At 33.2% G+C, this 19,772-nt stretch overlaps 1 protein-coding gene across 2 annotated transcripts in view; it reads left to right on the top strand.

Moving 5' to 3' along the window:
* Positions 1-19,772, top strand: part of NCKAP1 (NCK associated protein 1) — a 95,832-nt gene that overhangs the window by 33,187 nt on the left and 42,873 nt on the right. For both annotated transcript variants that reach the window (XM_063099033.1, XM_063099023.1), the window contains exons 8-15: positions 329-377; positions 4,039-4,195; positions 8,905-8,961; positions 11,347-11,443; positions 11,799-11,905; positions 12,672-12,804; positions 15,298-15,379; positions 17,041-17,099. In XM_063099033.1, the coding sequence (XP_062955103.1) occupies positions 329-377; positions 4,039-4,195; positions 8,905-8,961; positions 11,347-11,443; positions 11,799-11,905; positions 12,672-12,804; positions 15,298-15,379; positions 17,041-17,099 (741 nt within the window). The remainder of the gene's footprint in view (positions 1-328; positions 378-4,038; positions 4,196-8,904; positions 8,962-11,346; positions 11,444-11,798; positions 11,906-12,671; positions 12,805-15,297; positions 15,380-17,040; positions 17,100-19,772) is intronic.

The following is a 19,772-nucleotide window of genomic DNA, read 5'->3' as shown; positions in this document are numbered from 1 at the left end:
AATTTTATCCTTTGGAATCCCGTAAACTCTGAAATAGAGAAATTGGGAACTTGTTATTTACCAGTTTGAAGAAAATTTAGCAACAGTATTTTTTAAAGAGAGGTTTGAGGGTGTGCAGATGTGAAAGGGGCACAGCTCTCATCCTTTGTTGACAGCAAATTTAAATATAGGTTATAAAACTTTTATCCAGCATTTCAAATTTGTTGTGGTGGTATTTGAGTCAAGAATTGAGTAATAAGAATTTTCAGGAGGAAGGGAGGAGTGATTCAGTATGGAATATTTTTTCAGAATTTCTTTTAACCACAAATGTATATATTCTCTTTTTCAGATGCCTTGTGAATATCTGTCTTTAGATGCAATGGAAAAATGGATTATCTGTAAGTAAAATGGGTTAGTTTTCTGATTACCTTTCAGGTTTTAAGTTTTAGAGAAATATAACAGGTAACATGTTTTACCACTGTGCTTAGGACTGTAGTAAGCCATCAACGTACATTAGTCCTCATGTTGATCCGTCTGTCAGATTGAATAGTCTATTTTACAGATGAGGAATCTAAAGCTTAGGCTACAGAGCTAGTGAGTGACAGAGACAAGATAAGAACCCAGGCTAACTCCAAGGCTCTTGGCTACATTATATTGCCTCTCAATATAACCTTCAAAGCTAAATTTTTGGTTTTTTTTTAAATAATTTTTTGTATCTGTTGAGTTAAGGTTTTTGGTTTTAGTTTACTTCAGTACATATAACCAATGGCTCGTATGTTTAGTGTTTGTTAGATGGGTGGGGGATAAAATTACTAGTTTCTGCTCCTAAGAAGTTCACAAACTGGGAGAAATAGACACACAGGTATAATACAGAATGAGAATTGCTATAATATGTCAAATTCCTTCTACCCTCTCCTAGGCTCACTGCCAGAAGGGAATAATTTTGAATACTTTGTGTTTTTTAGTTCTTACGGTTCTCATTTTTGACTTTTTAACCTATAGATAATGTTTGTGGACTTTTTCCTAGAGTGTTTCTCAAACTATGGTAAAGGGCCAGTTTTCTCTAATGTTTTTTGGATTGGTACTTTAATAAAATAATGAAAAAGGATCTACAAAAATTACCAGAAAAATGAACTAATAAGCAAAGACATAAAATCAAAGCCCACATTTTTATTATTAGATTCAATTTAATCTAACAATTAGATTATTATTATGTTTCTACTCAGAAATCACTGTCAAATTTTTATGAAAATTTCTAAATATTGTCAATTTCTGTACTTAATTTCTTTATGGACTGGCACTTTGAGTAGCATTGTTTTTAGTATGAAAGAGGAGGAATTTAACACATACTACCTGCCCTTAGGCATTTTTGTTAATTACATTATTTTTTACATTAACCAGGTTTGTGATAATTATATTTTCTTCTATAAAGATAGTTGAAATTTTTATGCTTTGTTAGTTGATTAAAAAAGAAAAAAACAGCTTTCAGAGTTTTGATTTTCCTCATTTGTGTGCTGATTCTTAGTTATTTTATGTTTATGGATGTATGGCTGAAGAATTGGGTTGATTAATAGAGTTAGCTATTATGGGTGAACTCTGGAGTTATATAGGACTATTTTCCCCAAGTCTTTACCATAAATGGGAATGCTGATTGCAGGGCTTTGTGTAAAGAGCCAGGAGGTAGGTCAGGAAGCAGGCTACCCTAATGGAGGCTATCTGGGCATGGAGAAGGTAAACAGATTGGGGATATCCCAATTGCCAAAATAAGGAGTATTTATTCTGAGTTTTGCTGCTTTCATGTATTTGAACTTTGAGTAGAGCTAAGATAGAGGTGAGGAGTTATCTAAAAGTCTGCATTTCTCTTTTTGACACTAGTACCCACACTAGGATTTTTCTTCAGAAGAGTGTTTTCTTTAGAGCTTTTGCTCTAGATTAGTTCAGCATGTGGTCCTTGGACCAACAGTATCACCATTACCTAGGAACTTCTTACATATACAGAATCTTGATCCCCACCCAAGACCCACTGAATCAGAAACTCTATGGGTGAATTCCAGCAATCTGTTATTTAATAAATCCTCTCTGTGGTTCTGATGCAAGCTAAAGTTTGAGAGTCATTGAACCCTGGGGCTAAGTGTTATGGAGGATGTAGAATGTTGCAGACCCAGCTATTTGTAGTGCAATTATAAAATTAATTATTCTGACATTCTTTTCCAGGTCTACTCTTGCTCTATTGGTTGGACTTGGGAAACTCCTTGGGGAAAATCTGTTTCTCCCTCTGGAGTTTTAGATTACTAATTCCTGTACCCTCCTCCCCCCGCTTTTTTTTTTAGTTGATAGTCTAGTTTTGTCTGTTTCCTGTCTTCAAAGATTTTCTCCAACTTTCTTGTCTAGTCTTGGTTGCTATGTGTTTCTCCAACATTTTTATGGCTTCTTTTAAATTTATTTATTTATTTATTTATTTATTTATTTATTTATTTATTTATTTATTTTTGTCTTTTATTGGGACATGGGCAGAGAAAGGCAGTTAATATGTGATTTAATTAATAAGTCATCCCCCTAATGTTGGGCAGTCTGTTTTAAATTTACTTGCCTTTTTTGGTGCTCTCATAAACAAATGAAGATACTTTAACTCATAATATAACCCATGTCTTAAAAAACAAACAAATATTATAACCTAATATAACTGACAAAATTTTCAGAAGGACCTTTTTTTTATCAGTAGCAAGTATTTTGTAAATCTAAGTATACAAAGAGGAATAAGTCACTAAGTGAAATCTCATTTTGCTCAGGAGATTAGGGTAAAGTCAGTACATAAGGCAAAAAACTTTTATAAACAAAATTTCTCTTGAGAGTTCTTTAAATTTTCATGCATATATTTTGTTTCTTTAGTTGTGTACCAGATCAAATAACTGTCTTGCATTTAGCGGTCCTCTTGTATGGAAAACATTTTTATGTATTTCAAGAAAGTCAAGGAAGTTAAATATACTTCTGTATGTATGACTATAATGCCTACTTAAAGAGTTAGCTTGCTTGTGTTGTGGCCTTTTTAAAGGAAAAGTGAGCTAAGAGTAAAAAGAGAAATAGCAAAGTATGTTAAAATGCCAAAATAGTAGTACAGCTATAATATGATTCAGGAGTTTAAAGATGGGAGTGACTATTAAGAATCATAGGGAAACCTCGCAGAAAATGGGATTGGTTTGTAATTGGCCCAGCACAGAACCTTGTATATTGTAGGCACTGAGTAAATGTTGGAAGAATGAAAGATGAAGGCTTATGCCCTACTATAGAGGGCTAGAGAAGACATCAACAACTTAAATAGAATTATACATTTGTGTAGGATTTCTAGATTAGATAACTAAATGTAAAAGAGATATTTGGAATTTATGTAATAGAGAGCAGCTTATAATATTGAAAGAATATTGGACTTAATGGGAAATACTTGGGGCTAAGTCCTAGCTCTGTTACTTTAATAGTATAACTTCAGGCAAGTCATTGAACCTTCACTTTTTTTTGTAAAGAAGGATACCACCTGTCTTATGTACTACACAGGATAATCATGTGAGATAATATATGTGAAAAGACTTAGTAAACTATAAATTGCTATGAAAATGCGAGATGCTATTACCCTATTATTTCTTCTGATGACTTAGGAAAGTAGATTAGTTTTATTTTCCAGTTACAACTGTTTCCAGTAACAACTGTAATGATTAAGGTATTAAATACTAATTAGTAATTTTTGATTTTTGGCTTCAAATATTTTATAAATGTTCCTGAAAATATCTTTCATTAAAATGACTTTGTTCATAATCCAGAAGTGACATTTTCCCCCTTTTGTCAGTGTGGGTTCAAAGACTGATTTTGCAGAATATAGAAAATTATCATTGAAAAGAAAACTATTTTTACCATCATGGATGTATGTGTATTATTACCTGTCACTTGAAAATCTCAATTTAGTAATTGTGACTACATTTCTGTTTTTCTTAAAAGCTATGTTGTAAACAAAAGGATTTAAATTTGGAATACTTTTACATTTGTATTTGCTTTTCTTTTTATTTAAAGTTGGCTTTATTTTGTGTCATGGGATCCTAAATACTGATGCTACAGCACTGAACCTTTGGAAGCTAGCTCTTCAAAGCAGCTCTTGCCTCTCTCTCTTTCGGGATGAAGTTTTCCACATTCACAAAGCTGCAGAAGACTTATTTGTAAACATCCGAGGGTATGGCATTTTAATTATTTTGTCTTTTTTGGAGAAGATTGGTGAGTGGATTACATTTACTGAAGTTTGAGGTATAAAGAAGTGTCGAATCAATGCTAGAATATATAGCCTATACCATTTTACTGTGGTCCCAGCAAGTTGTTTTTAACAGTCATCCTGATCTGAGAATAACCATATTTTTACAAGTAACTTCACAGATTAAAAATCGAAGGTTCCTACCCTTTCAAAACTTGTATTGTAGGAAAAGGAAGATATGTTCTTTTTCGCAAATCATGTATGGTTTTAGATACAACTATTACTAAAAGCACAATATACATATTAAAATTCTGAAATTTTTAGAAGAGTTATTTTAGAATAGGTTTGTAAAAGCATATGAAGCAATAAAAAATACTTCATGAGATTAATTATAACAAATGTAGAAGTCAGACCGCTACACATAGGAAAATCATGTTTCCTTATAATTCAGATGTGCTGCATAATGACATTTTGGTCAATGAAGGACTATTTATGACAGGGGTCCCCTGAGATTGTAATGGCTGTACTGTATAGCCTAGGCTTGTAGTAGGCTATACCATTTAGGTTTGTGTAAGTATACTCTGTAATGTTTGCACAGTGACGAAATTGCCTAACGATGCAATTCTGATAACTTGCTCAGAATGTGTCCCTGTCGTTGAAACGTGATTATAGAAGGTATTCTACATTTATTTATTAATTTGCATTCATTCCCTGTAAAGCAAATAATTCTCTGAAATTAATGCCTTCATTGTCTCCACTTGATGTTCTGTAGCCAGTATATAAAAGACAATTTGATCTCAGACTTGGTAGCAATTATGAAATCTTTTGAAATTCTAAATGAAATTTGCCTACGTTTATTTCACATCTAATTCAATAAGGTCCTAATGAAATTGAGCTAAAATAAAGCTTTTATTACTTATTAGAAAATAAAAATGTGTCTGGCATTAACAGTTGAAGTCAATATATCTCAAGTTTTAGTGCGCATAAAAATTACCCTGGGATGCAAATTAAAATTCAGGTTCTTGGGCATCACCCCTAACCTCCTATGTCTATACCTTGGAAAGGTTAAAGAAATCTGCACTTTTCCCCCCAGTACTTTACTGAGGTAAAATTTGCAAACAAAAAAAATAATTCTCAGGGGTAGAGCTCATTGATTTTGCATATGAGTGCTCCTGTGGGACAACCACCTAGATCAAGATGCAGAACATTTTCATCATCCCCAGAAAATTCTTTTATGCCTCTTTCTAGTCAGTATTGGCACCTCTAGTTCCCCTTTCCCCTGTTCCTTTCTCAATTGACCACTATTCTGACTTCTGTCACAATAAGTGGTTCTGATATTCTCATGCAGGTGATCTGTCAGTCACAGTATTAGAAACAGTACCCTATATACTTTTTAGCTCTTATTTTAGATGATGGAATACCCTGAAGTAGCCTATGTGAAATGAGCTTTGTCATTTTCTAATTTAATCAGATTGAAAATCCGGAAACTTGTATTATGTCTCAGCATACTGACAACCTCCTTGTGGCATCAAATTTAAATATATGTAAACATTTAAGACCAGTTATTCTGTGTATACCGAATAAACTTATGATATGTATGATGCAAGTAAATTTAATGGCACCATGAAACCAATTTCCTTTTATGTTTTTTTAATGATAAATTTATCATTTAGAGTCTCTGTATTTAAGTTGAGAAGTTTAATTATTAATTAAATTATGTGGTTAATTCAATTTAAAATGAATTATCATAGTCAAATTATAAGTATAAAAGCTTATTAATTATAGAGGCTGATGATTACAGAATTAGTATACAAGGGTATCTCAGAAAGTTCATGTAAATAAAAGATAGTACAAATCCTTCCATGAGATTTTTGAAGACCCCTTCTATTTAAGACATTTGCTCAAAGAACATATTTATCTTAGAGTACTTAAACACAGATGTTTGGAATCCTGGCCACTTCAAGGCTGGAGCTGGTGAGTGCATGGGAGCAAGAGCTGACAAATGCTTCTGTGCCCTACCTATGAGGTTGCTTCGAGGCATCAGGGGAGAAGAGGGTCTTGATCTGTTCCATGGAAAGTGTTTGGAGTATGGGCAATGGGGGAGATGGGTCCACCTGGGGACATTGGGGCACAGCAAGGACAGCTGATCTACTCTTCAGTCAGCACAGGCCCACTTTGTGTAGAATGGCCAGGAATATAGAACTGCAGGGGGAGTAGTTTGTTGAGAAGACTCAAGCTCAGACCAGAGTTTCCACACAACCCACGTGTACCAGATCTCAAGAGACCCGGAAGTACCTAAAAAGTCAACTATTAAAACCTGAACTGCACAAAAAGCCTTCCCCAGGGAATCAGCAACAGAGCAGCAATTTAGTTCAATCACGGGGCTCAAGTGCTGGTTCCCACAGGAAGTTTCCCCATTTTAGAAGTAAGCAAAGGACAACAAATTAGTTCTAGTGCAGAATTTAAGTAGTGGAAACTGAATAATCCAACACAGAACTGAAAGAAAAAACAGAATACCCACAGTCCAGAGACAGTGTTTGATATTAACTAGTAAAGGTCTCACTTCACCAAAGAACACCTATAAAACTTAGAAGGACTGGAAGCCCCTGGCCCCCAAGCCAAGGATGGGGGAGTGCCAGGGGAATCAGCCATGCCCCTCAGCACCCACAACCAGCCCAGCAACAACCACCAAGCCGCTGCAGGAAGCAACCTGGGCAAAGGTGGGGGGCGGGCCAAGGGTCTCAGCCATTCCCCCCACCACAACCCCCACAGGCAGCCCAGCAACAACTACCAAACCACTGCAGGAAACATCCTGGGCTCCTGAGCTGGGGCAGAGGGATGCTGAGGACTTTGGCCACACACCCCTGACATCTGCATTCAGCTCAGCAATGACCAAACCACCTGGTCTCCCCTGCAGGAATGAGGGGGCAGCCATGGGTCTCAACCACGCCTCCCGTTTCCTCCTTCTCCCACCCTGTTTCCTTCCCTTTTCCCCTCTCCCCCTTCCATCCAACTGCTCTGCAACAACATCTTAGAATGTAAAAACAGATGGAGCCAGGGACCGACCCCTCCTCCCACAACCAGGCATACTTGCTGCTATGGGACCTGCCCAGGGTCCCAAGGTATGGAGTGGGGACCAACCCCTCCTCCCACAATCATGTATGCCATTGCCACCGTGGGGCCCACCCAGGGTCCTGAGGTATGGAGCTGGGGATGACTCCTCCTCCTACAGCCAGGCAAAGAGCATGCCAAAAACACCATTTCCATGTGGGTGTCTTACCACAGCCACCACAATAGCCATGGCTGCTGCAAAAGTGGCTAGATGCCACAACCACCATGCAGATGGCCTGCCAGCCTCTTAAGTGCATTGACACAAGGAAAGTCACCAGTGGAGACCAAAGAAAAGAAAAGGATATCTCTCTTCACAAAGCCTATTCCAGAGTGATAGAAGTAGTATCTATTCTACAATAATAGTGGGGGACCTGAACACACCTCTCAGCACTGGACAAATCATCTAGGCAACAAATCAACAGAGTAACCGTTAATCTTTCAGAAGGAGAGAAGAAATCTAGGGTTATCAGAGGTGGGAGAGGAGGGAGAGGGTGATGGGGAGAGGTTGGATAAGGGGCATAAAGAATAACTATGATTTGTAATAATAATTTTAAAAATTGGAAAAAATAAGATGCTACAGGATCATAAAGCAGAATTATGGTCTGATGGACAAGACATTAGTGAAGGTCAGGTGATATGACTAGGTCCTTGAGCCCTTGGGAATGTTGCTGCTATCTTATTGTGAAAATTATTACATGTCGAAATTTTTCCTATAATTCATTTTATTCCATGATCTCTGTGAAGCATCTTTTTATAATTAAAATGTATATTTTTGGTGCTTGAAGGAATAAAATAAGTTACACCACAAAAACAAGCACAGACATTGGAGTTTATTTTGGTGTAAGTGGTTTTAGCCAGATTGTCAGGAATATTTTTAACATTTTAGGAATTTTGTGTTTTTATATCTAGTATTCATTAAATTATTTATTAGTATTTGTTTTTCTTGTGGCACCTTTAAATTGGTCAATGTTTCTATTGTTTCTTTTAATTGAATGATTTTTTTTTTAATTTGAAAAATGTGTGTTTCTTTAAACTCGTGGGTAAAAATCATCTATAATTCTCTCTCTTAAAATAATTTAAAGTAAGCAAATGCTTTCCTGCTTTGTTCTTCTCCACTACAAAACTCATATACCTAGTCAATACTGTTGATCACTACTGTATACTCTTCAGAATTTTTCTATGTTTATGAGATAGCCTTGATGAAGTGTCAGAAGTGATAAGCTTTGTCAGCACTTTAGATTTTTGGAAGTTACTATTAATTACATCAGAAGTATAATTTTAATGTCTCTATTGGGGCTTAAGGAAGTGATAAGATTTAGTAAAATAATTTGCATTGTAAAGTTTCATTTTATTGTTGGATTTAGTATAATTTGAGATTTATTTTTCTAGGAAGGCTTGACTGGGCACATAAGGTGCTAGGAAAGGATGTGGGTAGACTTCTTCCATGCATTTCCAATTTGAGAGCCAGTTTTTTTGGTTATAATAAGTAATTTTTAATTGACTTTTAGTATTTGACTTACTCATTTTGACTATTCTTGATAAAATTAAGATTAACATCGTTCTAATTTTTTTTTTGCATGTAGCTATAATAAACGTATTAATGACATAAGAGAATGCAAGGAGGCAGCTGTGTCACATGCGTAAGTAGTTCTATTTTATCTCGATACTTTTAGTCAAGAAGAATTCCTTTCTTAAAGCATTATTTTGTTGAAGTAGGTGTGGATCAACAGGGTGCAAGATGGCAAAATGTGATAGTAAAAGAGGGGAACTTTCATTCAGTGAAAAATAATAAGTATAGGGCCGAGCCCGTGCCGCACTCGGGAGAGTGCGGGGCTGGGATCGCGGCGACTCTCCCGCCGCGGGTTCGGATCCTATATAGGAATGGCCGGTGCACTCACTGGCTGAGTACTGGTCACGAAAAAGACAAAAAATAAATAAATAAATAAATAATAATAATAATAATAATAAGTATATAACCTCAGTATCTAGTAAGCTTGGAATTAGTGCAGACAGATTTTAAGTTTTTTTGAAGTATTGGTAAAATGCTCTATGGAAGTACCATACAAAGGACTTTTATTTTAGGTATCAATTCTTACCGCTACTATGTTCCCTGTACCTATAAGTTGTGCTCAATTCGCAAGTTGTGCTGATTTTTGTACTACTTCATGAAAATTGATAAATCCTCACAGTGTCCCAAGTAGTGGCTACATTTGAAAGTATGTTAACCCCACTCCTTTTCCCAATTTTAGTTTTTTGTATTAGTAAACATAGTAGCATTCCGTAGGTGAAAATATAAAACCACAAGAAGTTTTAGAATTTAAGTTTATGCCATGGTTGGATATTGGGAATTTAAACCATCTCTGTTCATTGTATCTGTGCTATATCATCCCTCTTGCATATTTTTTTCACTTGAATGAAGTACTGACATTATTAGTGTGCTTACATTATTCAAAAATGATCCTCTACTGCAAATAACATACTCTGGAGTTCATTAGAATTATTTTCTAGACCTGAAATACATATAATTTTCATTTTTTCATGGGGTAGACTCTATTGTAGGCAGAGATATAGTCTCACAGCTATTTTTTATGAGGATCTTTTACATGTAAATTATTTTATTCCCTTTATATAAAATAATTAAAAGTAGTAAGCAATAGTAATTCCTAGAACTTGTTACCATGTATCGGGCCTAAATACTTTTGTTTTTGTTTTTTGTACTTTTGGTTTTTTGGCAGCTGGCTGGTAAGGGGATCTGAACCCTTGACCTTGGTGTTACCAGCCCCACATTCCCTAGTGAGTTAACCGACCAGCCCCAGGCCTAAGTACTTTATAGACATTTATTCTCAGCGGTAATAAACACCACAGACTCCTCACAGCAATTATATGAAGTAAAATAATCAAAATAACATTTTCCCATTTTCTTCTTAGAAGTGACACCAGATGACTTTATTATTGTCCGTAAAAAGAGCTCGTCATTGAAATTAAAGTAACTTATTATAGATATGTTACTATAATAAAATTTCTATATGTTATTAGATATTAGGCATCATGAAAGATGTATATTTTTTGAAGCAGGTGTCATCATATTTGTTTTATGGATGAGAAGCTGAAATAGAGCAGTAGAACTTATGATCATACAGACAAAAGATGGATTTTAATCTGAATCTTCTAAAACTAATTTACTGTGTGACAGCGAAATTACTTGTGTTGTATATTCTTTATAGTTGGGTTTTTGGCATATGTGTCATTCATATATTTATGCATTTACTTTATGCACCTATCTAAATTTTAAAACTTTCTTGGAGTAGTATATATTATGTTTAGTATGAGGAGTTGGAATGCTTAGACCATTTTCTATTTTTTTCCCTCTGTTAATATGTGAAAATAAATTCTTTTTTCTAATTTGCATTTCAATTTAAAAATATCTAGTATATGAATATCCATGATTATTCCTTCCTTCTCCCATCTTTCTATTTTTGAACAAGAGCGTCATATAGATCCCGTCCCAATATCTTTATTGACTATACCTCTTGTTTAGTCAGTTTTGTATATTTACTAGGGATATACGTAATAAACAAGGATATAGATAAACAGATATTTATTGTTATATATATTAATTTCTATGTGGAAGTGGCAAAAATTTATACAGTAAGATAGAGTTTGCCTTCAAAGATTTCACAATCGAGTTTATAAAGTACGAAACTATATGGTACTAAAATTGCAGAAATTATTCAGGAATAAACAGTTGGATATTGGGAAATGCTTCTTAAAGGATTGGTCTTGAAGGCTAGATAGGGTTTTGATAGGTGGTGAGTAAGTAACAATAAACATGATTGAAGAAGTAACACAAAAAAGGTAAGGATAAACATAAGATTAGAAAGTTATTTAATAACAAACACAGAGATGATTTTATAGAGACTTCTGCTTCCTAAAAACTAACTTTGAAGATTGACCCTGAAATGCTGGGTCACTCTAATTGCCAATAGTAATTTTAGTAGAAACTATAATGGTGTGTTTCCCCATAGTGGTTCAATGCACAGAGAAAGACGCAAGTTTTTAAGGTCTGCACTGAAAGAATTGGCTACTGTCCTCTCTGATCAGCCTGGCTTGCTAGGTCCCAAGGTAATTGATTTAATTTTTATTTCACCAAGTATGCCATATTAAATTTTAAAAAAACATTTCTTTTATAGGACGTTTACTAAAATTTCAGTCAGTAACTAACAATTTTTATATTTAGCTGAGAATGAATTGGCTGACTTGACACTCATATCACACTCCCTTCATTTTCCTTATTTCCTTATATGCATGCTCTCCCTCTTATATACCTCCAAGTTCTCTTCTGTCCTCTCATGTTAGTCTTTTCTCTCTTTTGAATTTGATATTATCATTTCTTGCCAATGATTTTTCACTTGGAGAAAGTTTATGAATAGGTTTTGTTTTTAATCTTTGAATGAAGTTTTTTTGTTTTTTTTAATAGGCACTTTTTGTTTTTATGGCATTATCCTTTGCCCGTGATGAAATTATCTGGCTACTTCGTCATGCAGATAACATGCCAAAGAAGAGTGCAGACGACTTTATAGATAAGTAAGTTAGCAACATTAGAAAACATTATTTTCCATACATTCTAATTTATGGGCTGTGGAATCTGGGGACTTATGTTTGAAGTAGTTATTTTGAAAAACTTTTTTTAGGGCTTTTCATATTTGTCATAACAGAAAAATATTTGTAATATGTCATTAGATGATAGGATTTAAAATACAAAATCAACTTTAGATTGAAATCAGGGCTTTTAATGTTTTCTTTCTAATACGCTAGGTGGTGATAAAGTTCTTGCTTGTTTTCTTTCTATGCCCAGTAATATTTTCTATGGAATCCATTTTTCAAAATTATTTACTACACAAAACATTTAAATAAGAATTTAAATGTTTAACAGAGTAATGTTACAACCCAGTATGTCATTTGGAATGTCTTTCTCTAATTTTAGTCCAGTCTATCAACAGAAGTTAGATAAATAAGCAGAGAAATAGAACATACAGAAAAATCTTACTTCTTGTTAATCTTTTGTTTGTGATTTTTTTTTAATGATGTATTTATGAGATGTCCTAATTTTATTTTCAATTTGGATTTTCTGCTATGAATTTTTACTCTTAGCTTGGGGCTTTTTTGTATTTTTTATTTGCTTTCCACGATTCCTTTATTCATATGAAATAATTTTAAAAAGTAATTGACATTAAATATTAAACAATGCTATTTCTAAGGAAAAGACTTTTAGAAGTAATATCAAAGGCATTTAATATTTTTTGGTAACAAATTTATTTTTTGAAATATTTTTCCTGAAATTTTATAAAAGGCACATTGCTGAATTAATATTTTACATGGAAGAGCTTAGAGCACATGTAAGGAAATACGGACCTGTAATGCAGAGGTATTATGTGCAGTACCTTTCGGGCTTTGATGCTGTTGTCCTCAATGAACTTGTGCAGGTAAAAACTATCTCATATTATTTCTCCTATTGTTCCTTACTTCCTGCCTTTTTAGTAATTTATTTGTTTGCTGAACAAACATTTATAAAATGTAATCATGTGCCAATCAGTAGAGATACAAATGTAAATAAGTCACGTTCATGTCTTGTCAAGGAGATCATTGTCTAGAGGGGAGGAAACAATTAGTTGTAGTCCACTGTGATAGGTGTTATGCATGAGTGTGTGTACAAAGCTCAGAGTGAGCAAACTGAATTGGTTATTCTGGGAATCGAGTTGTATACTAGCCAAATTATAGAGGGCATTGTGAAAGAGGAGGTTAATCATAAGTCAGATTCACTACTTAGAAAGATCACTCTCGTTTAGTGTAGATGATGGATTGCTGGGGACAAAGGGAAGAGACAGAGAACCAGAAGAAAAACTACTGCAGTAGGCTAGGTGAGAGCTATTGAGAGCTTGAGCTTGGACAGTGGCTATAGAGATACAGAAGAGATAATGGAGACAGTGCAATTGATAATTAGTATTAGAGGAAAAGCAGAATAAAAATCTTTTTGAATAGTATGTTAGAGAATAGCCAGTAAATGAAGATTTCATCTAGGTGTTCTAATTTAAATGTTCTAACTTTATTTTCATTTTGGATATTCCTTTATTGACTTCTAGTCTTAGTGTTTTTGTTTTTGCTTTCCATACTTCCTTTTTTCAGAATTTTTCATCTTAATGTAAATTTTCTTTATTTCTATTCCAAATAAACTGTAAGGAAAATTCTATTTTGTATTTCATTTTGCTTCACTGGTATCTAAAACCACTGTAACGCTAATAGCACAAAGAGCAATAACAACTCTCTTTATATTAAGACTACTCTAAAGCTACTGATTTTTCAGAGAAAAAACACATTTTGAAATCCTATTTTTTTTCAAATCAAACTAAAAATATGGATAAGAAAAATAATTGTTCATGTAACTGTTTACCTTAAATTATGTATAATTACAGGTTACTCTCCTAAACTAGTTTATTTCTTCTTTTATCCACTAGATGGAGCTCAGATATTTTCTTTCTGGAATGGCCATTAAAAAAAGGAACACAAAACCTGTTACCTTCCTAGAGTATTATTGCAGTTATATAATTTTATTTGAATAGTTATTACCAGATAAGCCAGAATATTTGATAAATAAATAGCTGTCACGCTGTTTATTATTTATTCATACTCTCATACAGTCTAAAAGTAAACCGAAACTTTTGGTTTCATGTAATTTTGAAACTATGCTGTGTTTATTTGGATATTTATTAATAAATTTTACAGATTTTTGTTGTAGTGCTAAAATTATTATCAGTTGAAATCTGTTGGTGTCTTTTATATAAAGTGGAGTTTACCAATACAGAGAAAATTAATTCTTAGCATTTCTTCTGAGATTATAGTAAAGCATTAATAGTATCAGCAGCAATAATAATACTTACGTTAACATTGCCAGATTTATTCATATTATCTTATTAAATCTGTACAACAATTCTGTGAGAGTAGGTATAGTTATTATTTGTTGAGGAAAAAATATCTTAGGTAACTTGCTCAGTATCTCACAGTTCATAGGTAGTAAAGCCAGTGTTCTAACTCAAGTCTTAATTCCAAAGCCTGAGCTTTTTACCACCCTCTTCAGTTGCAAAGTACATTCATGGAGTTCTTAACCATTTGCTAGGATGTAAATTTAGAACTAAGATTGTGAACCTGTTAATATAGTTCATTATAATAGATGTTAATTTTTTTATTATGGTAAAATATACATAACATAACATTTATCATTTTAATCATTTTTGAGAGTGCCATTCAGTAACATTATGTACATTCATATTGTTGTATAGGTTTTAATGTTTTGAAAATGTATTTTATTTATGCAGTGAGCTAAGCATCCACTTTTTAAAAAGATTTATTTTTTAGCATCCACTTTAGATACAATTTATCAATTATTCATTAGCCAGTTTGAAAGGGTTTTTTTTTTTTTTTTTTTTTGGTCCTAATTTCATTGAGGTACAATTTGCACATAATACAAATCACCCATATTTAGTGTACAGTTTGAATTTTGGCAGCTGAATACTTTCGTGTAACCACCACCATGTTAAAGATGTAGGACATTTCCAACACCACCTTTAAGTTTTCTTGTGCACCTTTATGGTGGATTCACTAATAGACCCCTGACAACATCTAATCTGCTGTTTGTCACTATAGTTTTGCCTTTTCAAAAAACTTTCATATAAATGAAATCATATAAAAATAAAAAATAAAATTTTATATAGTTTGTTTATTCATCCACTAGTTTCTGGACCTATGAGTTGTTTCCCAACTAGATGTGTTTTTTTCTGTTTTATTGTGTGTTTTTTGGTAGCTGGCCAGTACAGGGATCCAAACCCTGGACCTTAGTGTTATCAGCACATTCTAACCAACTGAACTAACTGGCCAGCCCTTCAACTAGATGTTTTTAACATTACTTTTTGTTTCTTTTTTAGAATCTTTCTGTTTGCCCTGAAGATGAATCAATCATCATGTCCTCTTTTGTTAACACTATGACTTCCCTAAGTGTAAAACAAGGTAATCAGTCTTTTAAGTAAAAGCATATTTTCTTCCAATTAGGTTATTAAACTTGGTTATTAAGGAGAGAGTTTAGCAGTTAACTACAGAATCACTTATCTCAGTCTTGGATATATTTGTAATTATAGCTTGACATTTCTTGTTATTCAGCAGGAAAAAATAGAGGCATTTTGTAACAACACAAAAGTAAAAACAACAAAAAAATCAAACAAAGAAGAAGAGTACTACATATAGTAACAAAATGTATATTTGGTCCAAGCTTAACATGAGTGGATAACATTTATAAAATGTTTAGTCTGTGCCAGGCACTTTATGTAATCCCTTGTAAGCCACATCACTTTTTTCAACACTGTTATTTTATTTGGCAATTTTGGAAATTCAGGGTTTGAGAGTTACCCTATCAACTGTTTAACATAATTTGCTCAAACTTTAACAGCTATTAAGTAAGAATAGTAATTTAAGCTGGGATCTGTCAATCTAAAAAATTGATATCCTACACTAGATTGCTTCTCTATTATCTGAATACTTCATCCCAATAAATTGATATAATGTTTTAGTTTTCTAGTCTTTAAATAAAGGGTATCAGAAACCTTGAAAACTTCTTGAGTAATAAATATATATTTATTTTAATTCAATCAACTTTTATAGTTACCACATTTAAGTAATGAAATTGCATTAATCTTGCCTGGTGATATTTGGTTTATATGGAGTTATTTTGTGGAACTTCAGCATGCTGTTCAAAGTTTCTATTTATATGATTCCTCAGGTTCTGTTCTAGTTTCTTCAAATTGACATGTAAGCATGCTGAGAATCAGAGAGCTTAGGAGAGAGGTCTGCATTTCTTTTAACGTAACTGCTTCCTTTATAATCATCTTTTTAGGATTTGAGAATTGTTTCACTGTCTTAGCTCTTAAATTTAAAAAAATTTTTTTTTTAATTGTAAAATACACATAATATGAAATTGGTCATATTAACCATTTTTGAGTGTGTAGTTCAATAGTATTAAGTATATTCATGTTGTTGTATAATCAATCTCCAGAACTTTTTCATCTTGCAAAATTGAAACTCTAGTTATTAAATAATAACCACCCATTTTCCTCTCCTGCCAGTTCTACTTTTTGCTTCTATAAGTTTGACTACTCTAGATACCTCATATAAGTAGAATCATACGTATTCGTCTTTTTGTGACTGTCCTATTTCACTAAGCATAATGTCCTCAAAGTTTAGTCATGATACAGCATGTGTCAGAATTTCCTTCCTTGTAAGACTCAATAATATTCCGTTGTATTTATATATTACATTTTGTTTGTCCATTAATCTGTCAATGGACATCCTTATTTTTTTTTTTCTTTTCTTTTGGTGGCTCGCTGGTACAGGGATTCGAACCCTTGGCCTTGATGTTTTAACACCTATCTCTAACCAACTGAGCTAACTGGCCAGCTCCTGTCAATGGACATTTAAGTTGCTTCCACCTTTGGCTATTGTGAATAATACTGCTGTGAACATGGGTGTTATAAATATCTCTTGAAGACCCTGCTTTTAATTTTTTTGAATATATATCCAGAGGTGGAATTATCTTAGCTCTTAAATTTTAAAATGTAATTATAGACTTGTGAAAACATTTAATTTGCTTTGTAACCTTTTTTTCCCTATTAATTCAGTTGAAGATGGGGAAGTATTTGATTTCAGAGGAATGAGATTAGATTGGTTCAGGTTACAGGTAAGAATAACTTATTTTTATTGTCATTCTGTGTTGTTATCAAAAATTAGTTAACATGAAAAATTTCATAGCAGAACTATATTCATTTTTGTATACTTATTGAGAAGACTTCTTTTGTATATCTGACCATAAAAGAAACATTTTGTACTAGTTATTAAATTTGGATAAATATATTTCTCACTTAAGCAAATATAAAAGGATTTTTGAAAAAAGTAGATTATCCTAATTTTTAAATATCCAGAAATTTAAATCCCAGAATTCCTCAATTACCCTGATTCAAATATTTAATTCTAAATTGAAAGCAGAAAATCTTATTTATTTGTTTGTTTATTGGCAGCTGGTCAGTATAGGGAACTGAAACTTGGTTTACAAGGCTACATTCTAACCAATTGAGCTAACCAGCCAGGCCCAAAAGCACAAAATCTTTTTCGACAAATATTTATAATACAGTGTGGGAGCCAGCAAATTTTTTTTTTATAAAGATCCAGTTGCTAAAAATTTTAGGTCTGTGGGCCACACAGTCTCTGTCATAACAACTCAGCTCTACCATTGTATTGTGACATCAGCTGTTGACAATACATTTTTTAAAAAAAGGTGTTACTGTATTCCAATAAAACTATATTTGTAAAAACAAGCAGTTAGCCCACATGCTCTAGTTTGCCATCACCTGAAATAATGTCAAAAGCTTTTTTCTGCAATACAGAAATACATAGTATTAGACTTTAAGAGTGTTCACTTAATCTATAGCTCTCATATAAATAGTTTTTAAAGGCTTTAAGAATTAAAGCCTAACATCTTTGTACATATTGTAAGTTTAATAAGAAATTTAATTTCCCTTTAAATATTTCTAGTTATTAGGGGGAAATGGCTCAATATTCTCAATAATCTGCATCTTTAAAAAATGGTATATTTAAAAATAGCAATAATATATTCTCATTATAAAAAGTCAAATCATCCAGTTTGCACCTTTCCCAATCTCATTCCCCAGAAATACTCACTTTTAATAATTTGTCTATATCTTTTTAGCTGTTCAGACATGTATATGGAATAATACTGTGTATTGTTTTTACAACTTAAAAAAATAACATTTGTATTTGTTTAATTAAAAAGTGAAGATATGTTTGTGGAAGAGATTTTTAGATGGATAGATACAATCTCAGGAATGACTTCTAGGAAAGAACATACTTTTCTGCCAACCTGCTTAATTTCCTGAGGTGCTTCTGCTTTTCTTAGGTTCTTTCCTTTCAATCTCAAAATACATAGGCACCTTTCTCCATCTTGTTCTAGGTTCTACAGAAAGCTTTTCTTTTTCTTCTTTTTTGTGGGGGAGGGCAAGTGGTTGTATAGGGATCAAACCCCGAACCCTGATTTTATCAGCACCATGCTCTAATCAACTGAACTAACTGGCGAGCTCAAGGAACTTATTTTTAGAAATGAAGATTTTTATAAACGAGGCCACAGGTACTAAGTAAATTGCCTGAGGTTACAGAGCCAGTTAGTGGTAGATCAGGAAAGTACACTTAAAATACCAGTGTCTCAAAATATTAATAAATAAAATAAAGATATTAATAAATGCCATTTTCTTATTACAAATAAAGTTTAAAAATTAACATTTTCTTATTTTAAAAAACTGTAAAACAATATTGAAGTAGACATTGTAAAGTGAAAATAGAGGTGGAATTGCTCTGCCAAAGGATATACACATCTAAAACTTTGAATGTCATTGTCACAAAGCTTGAACTGTTTTAGTCTCCCACTCTCAGTTTGTGGGAATGCCTAAACTAACACCTAGGTTCAGAGAATTTTAGAGATTTAGATATATTTCAAATGAACCCTTATTATATACTTCCAGGATTATTAAATTTACTTATTTGAAGTATTCACTTGAGAATTTTAGCTTTGTTCAATCATATGGCAAAGTATAAAGCACTGAGTGAACATTAAGAATAGAGAACTATTCTTCTAATTGAGGAAGAAAAACGACGAATGTAGAACTGATACATTCTCATGTGTAAGATTTTTAAAACTTTTTATGTGATTTTTATAAGAGCATTACCAGCTATCTATCTGATTATTTCATGTAATCTATGCTTGCTTGTATTAGTTTCCCAGGGCTGTCATAACAAAGTGCCAACTGGGTGGACTAAACAATAGGAATTTATTGTCTCATAGTTCTGGAGACTGAAAGTCCATCTTTGCTTTATTTTGGGGGTTTGTTTAGTTTTTTGTTTTTTTTTTTCTTTTTGGCAGCTGGCTGGTACAGGGATCAAACCTTGGACCTTGGTGTTATCAGCACCATGCTCTAACCAACTGAGCTAACAGGGCAACACCTGGAGACTGGAAATCCGAAATTAAGGCGTTGGCAGGGTTCTTTCTGAGGGCTATGAGAAGGAGATTTGTCTCTCTCATAGTTTCTGGTGATTTGCTGGCAATCATTGTTCCTTAGCTTATAGATGCATCACTCTAATGGCATTCTTCATGTAGTCATTTCTTTGTCCAAATTTTTCCTTTTTATAAGGACAGTAATTATATTTGATTTGGTTCCACTCTAGTGGACTCATTTTAACTTGATTACCTCTGTAAGTACCCTATTTTCAAGTAAAGTCACAGTCTAAAGTACTGGGAGTTAGGACTTCAACATATCTTTTTTAGGGAACACAATTCAACCCATAA

The sequence above is a fragment of the Cynocephalus volans genome, chromosome 1 (genome assembly GCF_027409185.1).
Source record: "Cynocephalus volans isolate mCynVol1 chromosome 1, mCynVol1.pri, whole genome shotgun sequence".
NCBI classification, from domain to species: domain Eukaryota; kingdom Metazoa; phylum Chordata; class Mammalia; order Dermoptera; family Cynocephalidae; genus Cynocephalus; species Cynocephalus volans.
The sequence above is the reverse complement of the archived record's forward strand: the minus strand, read 5'-3'. Positions and strand labels throughout refer to the sequence as shown.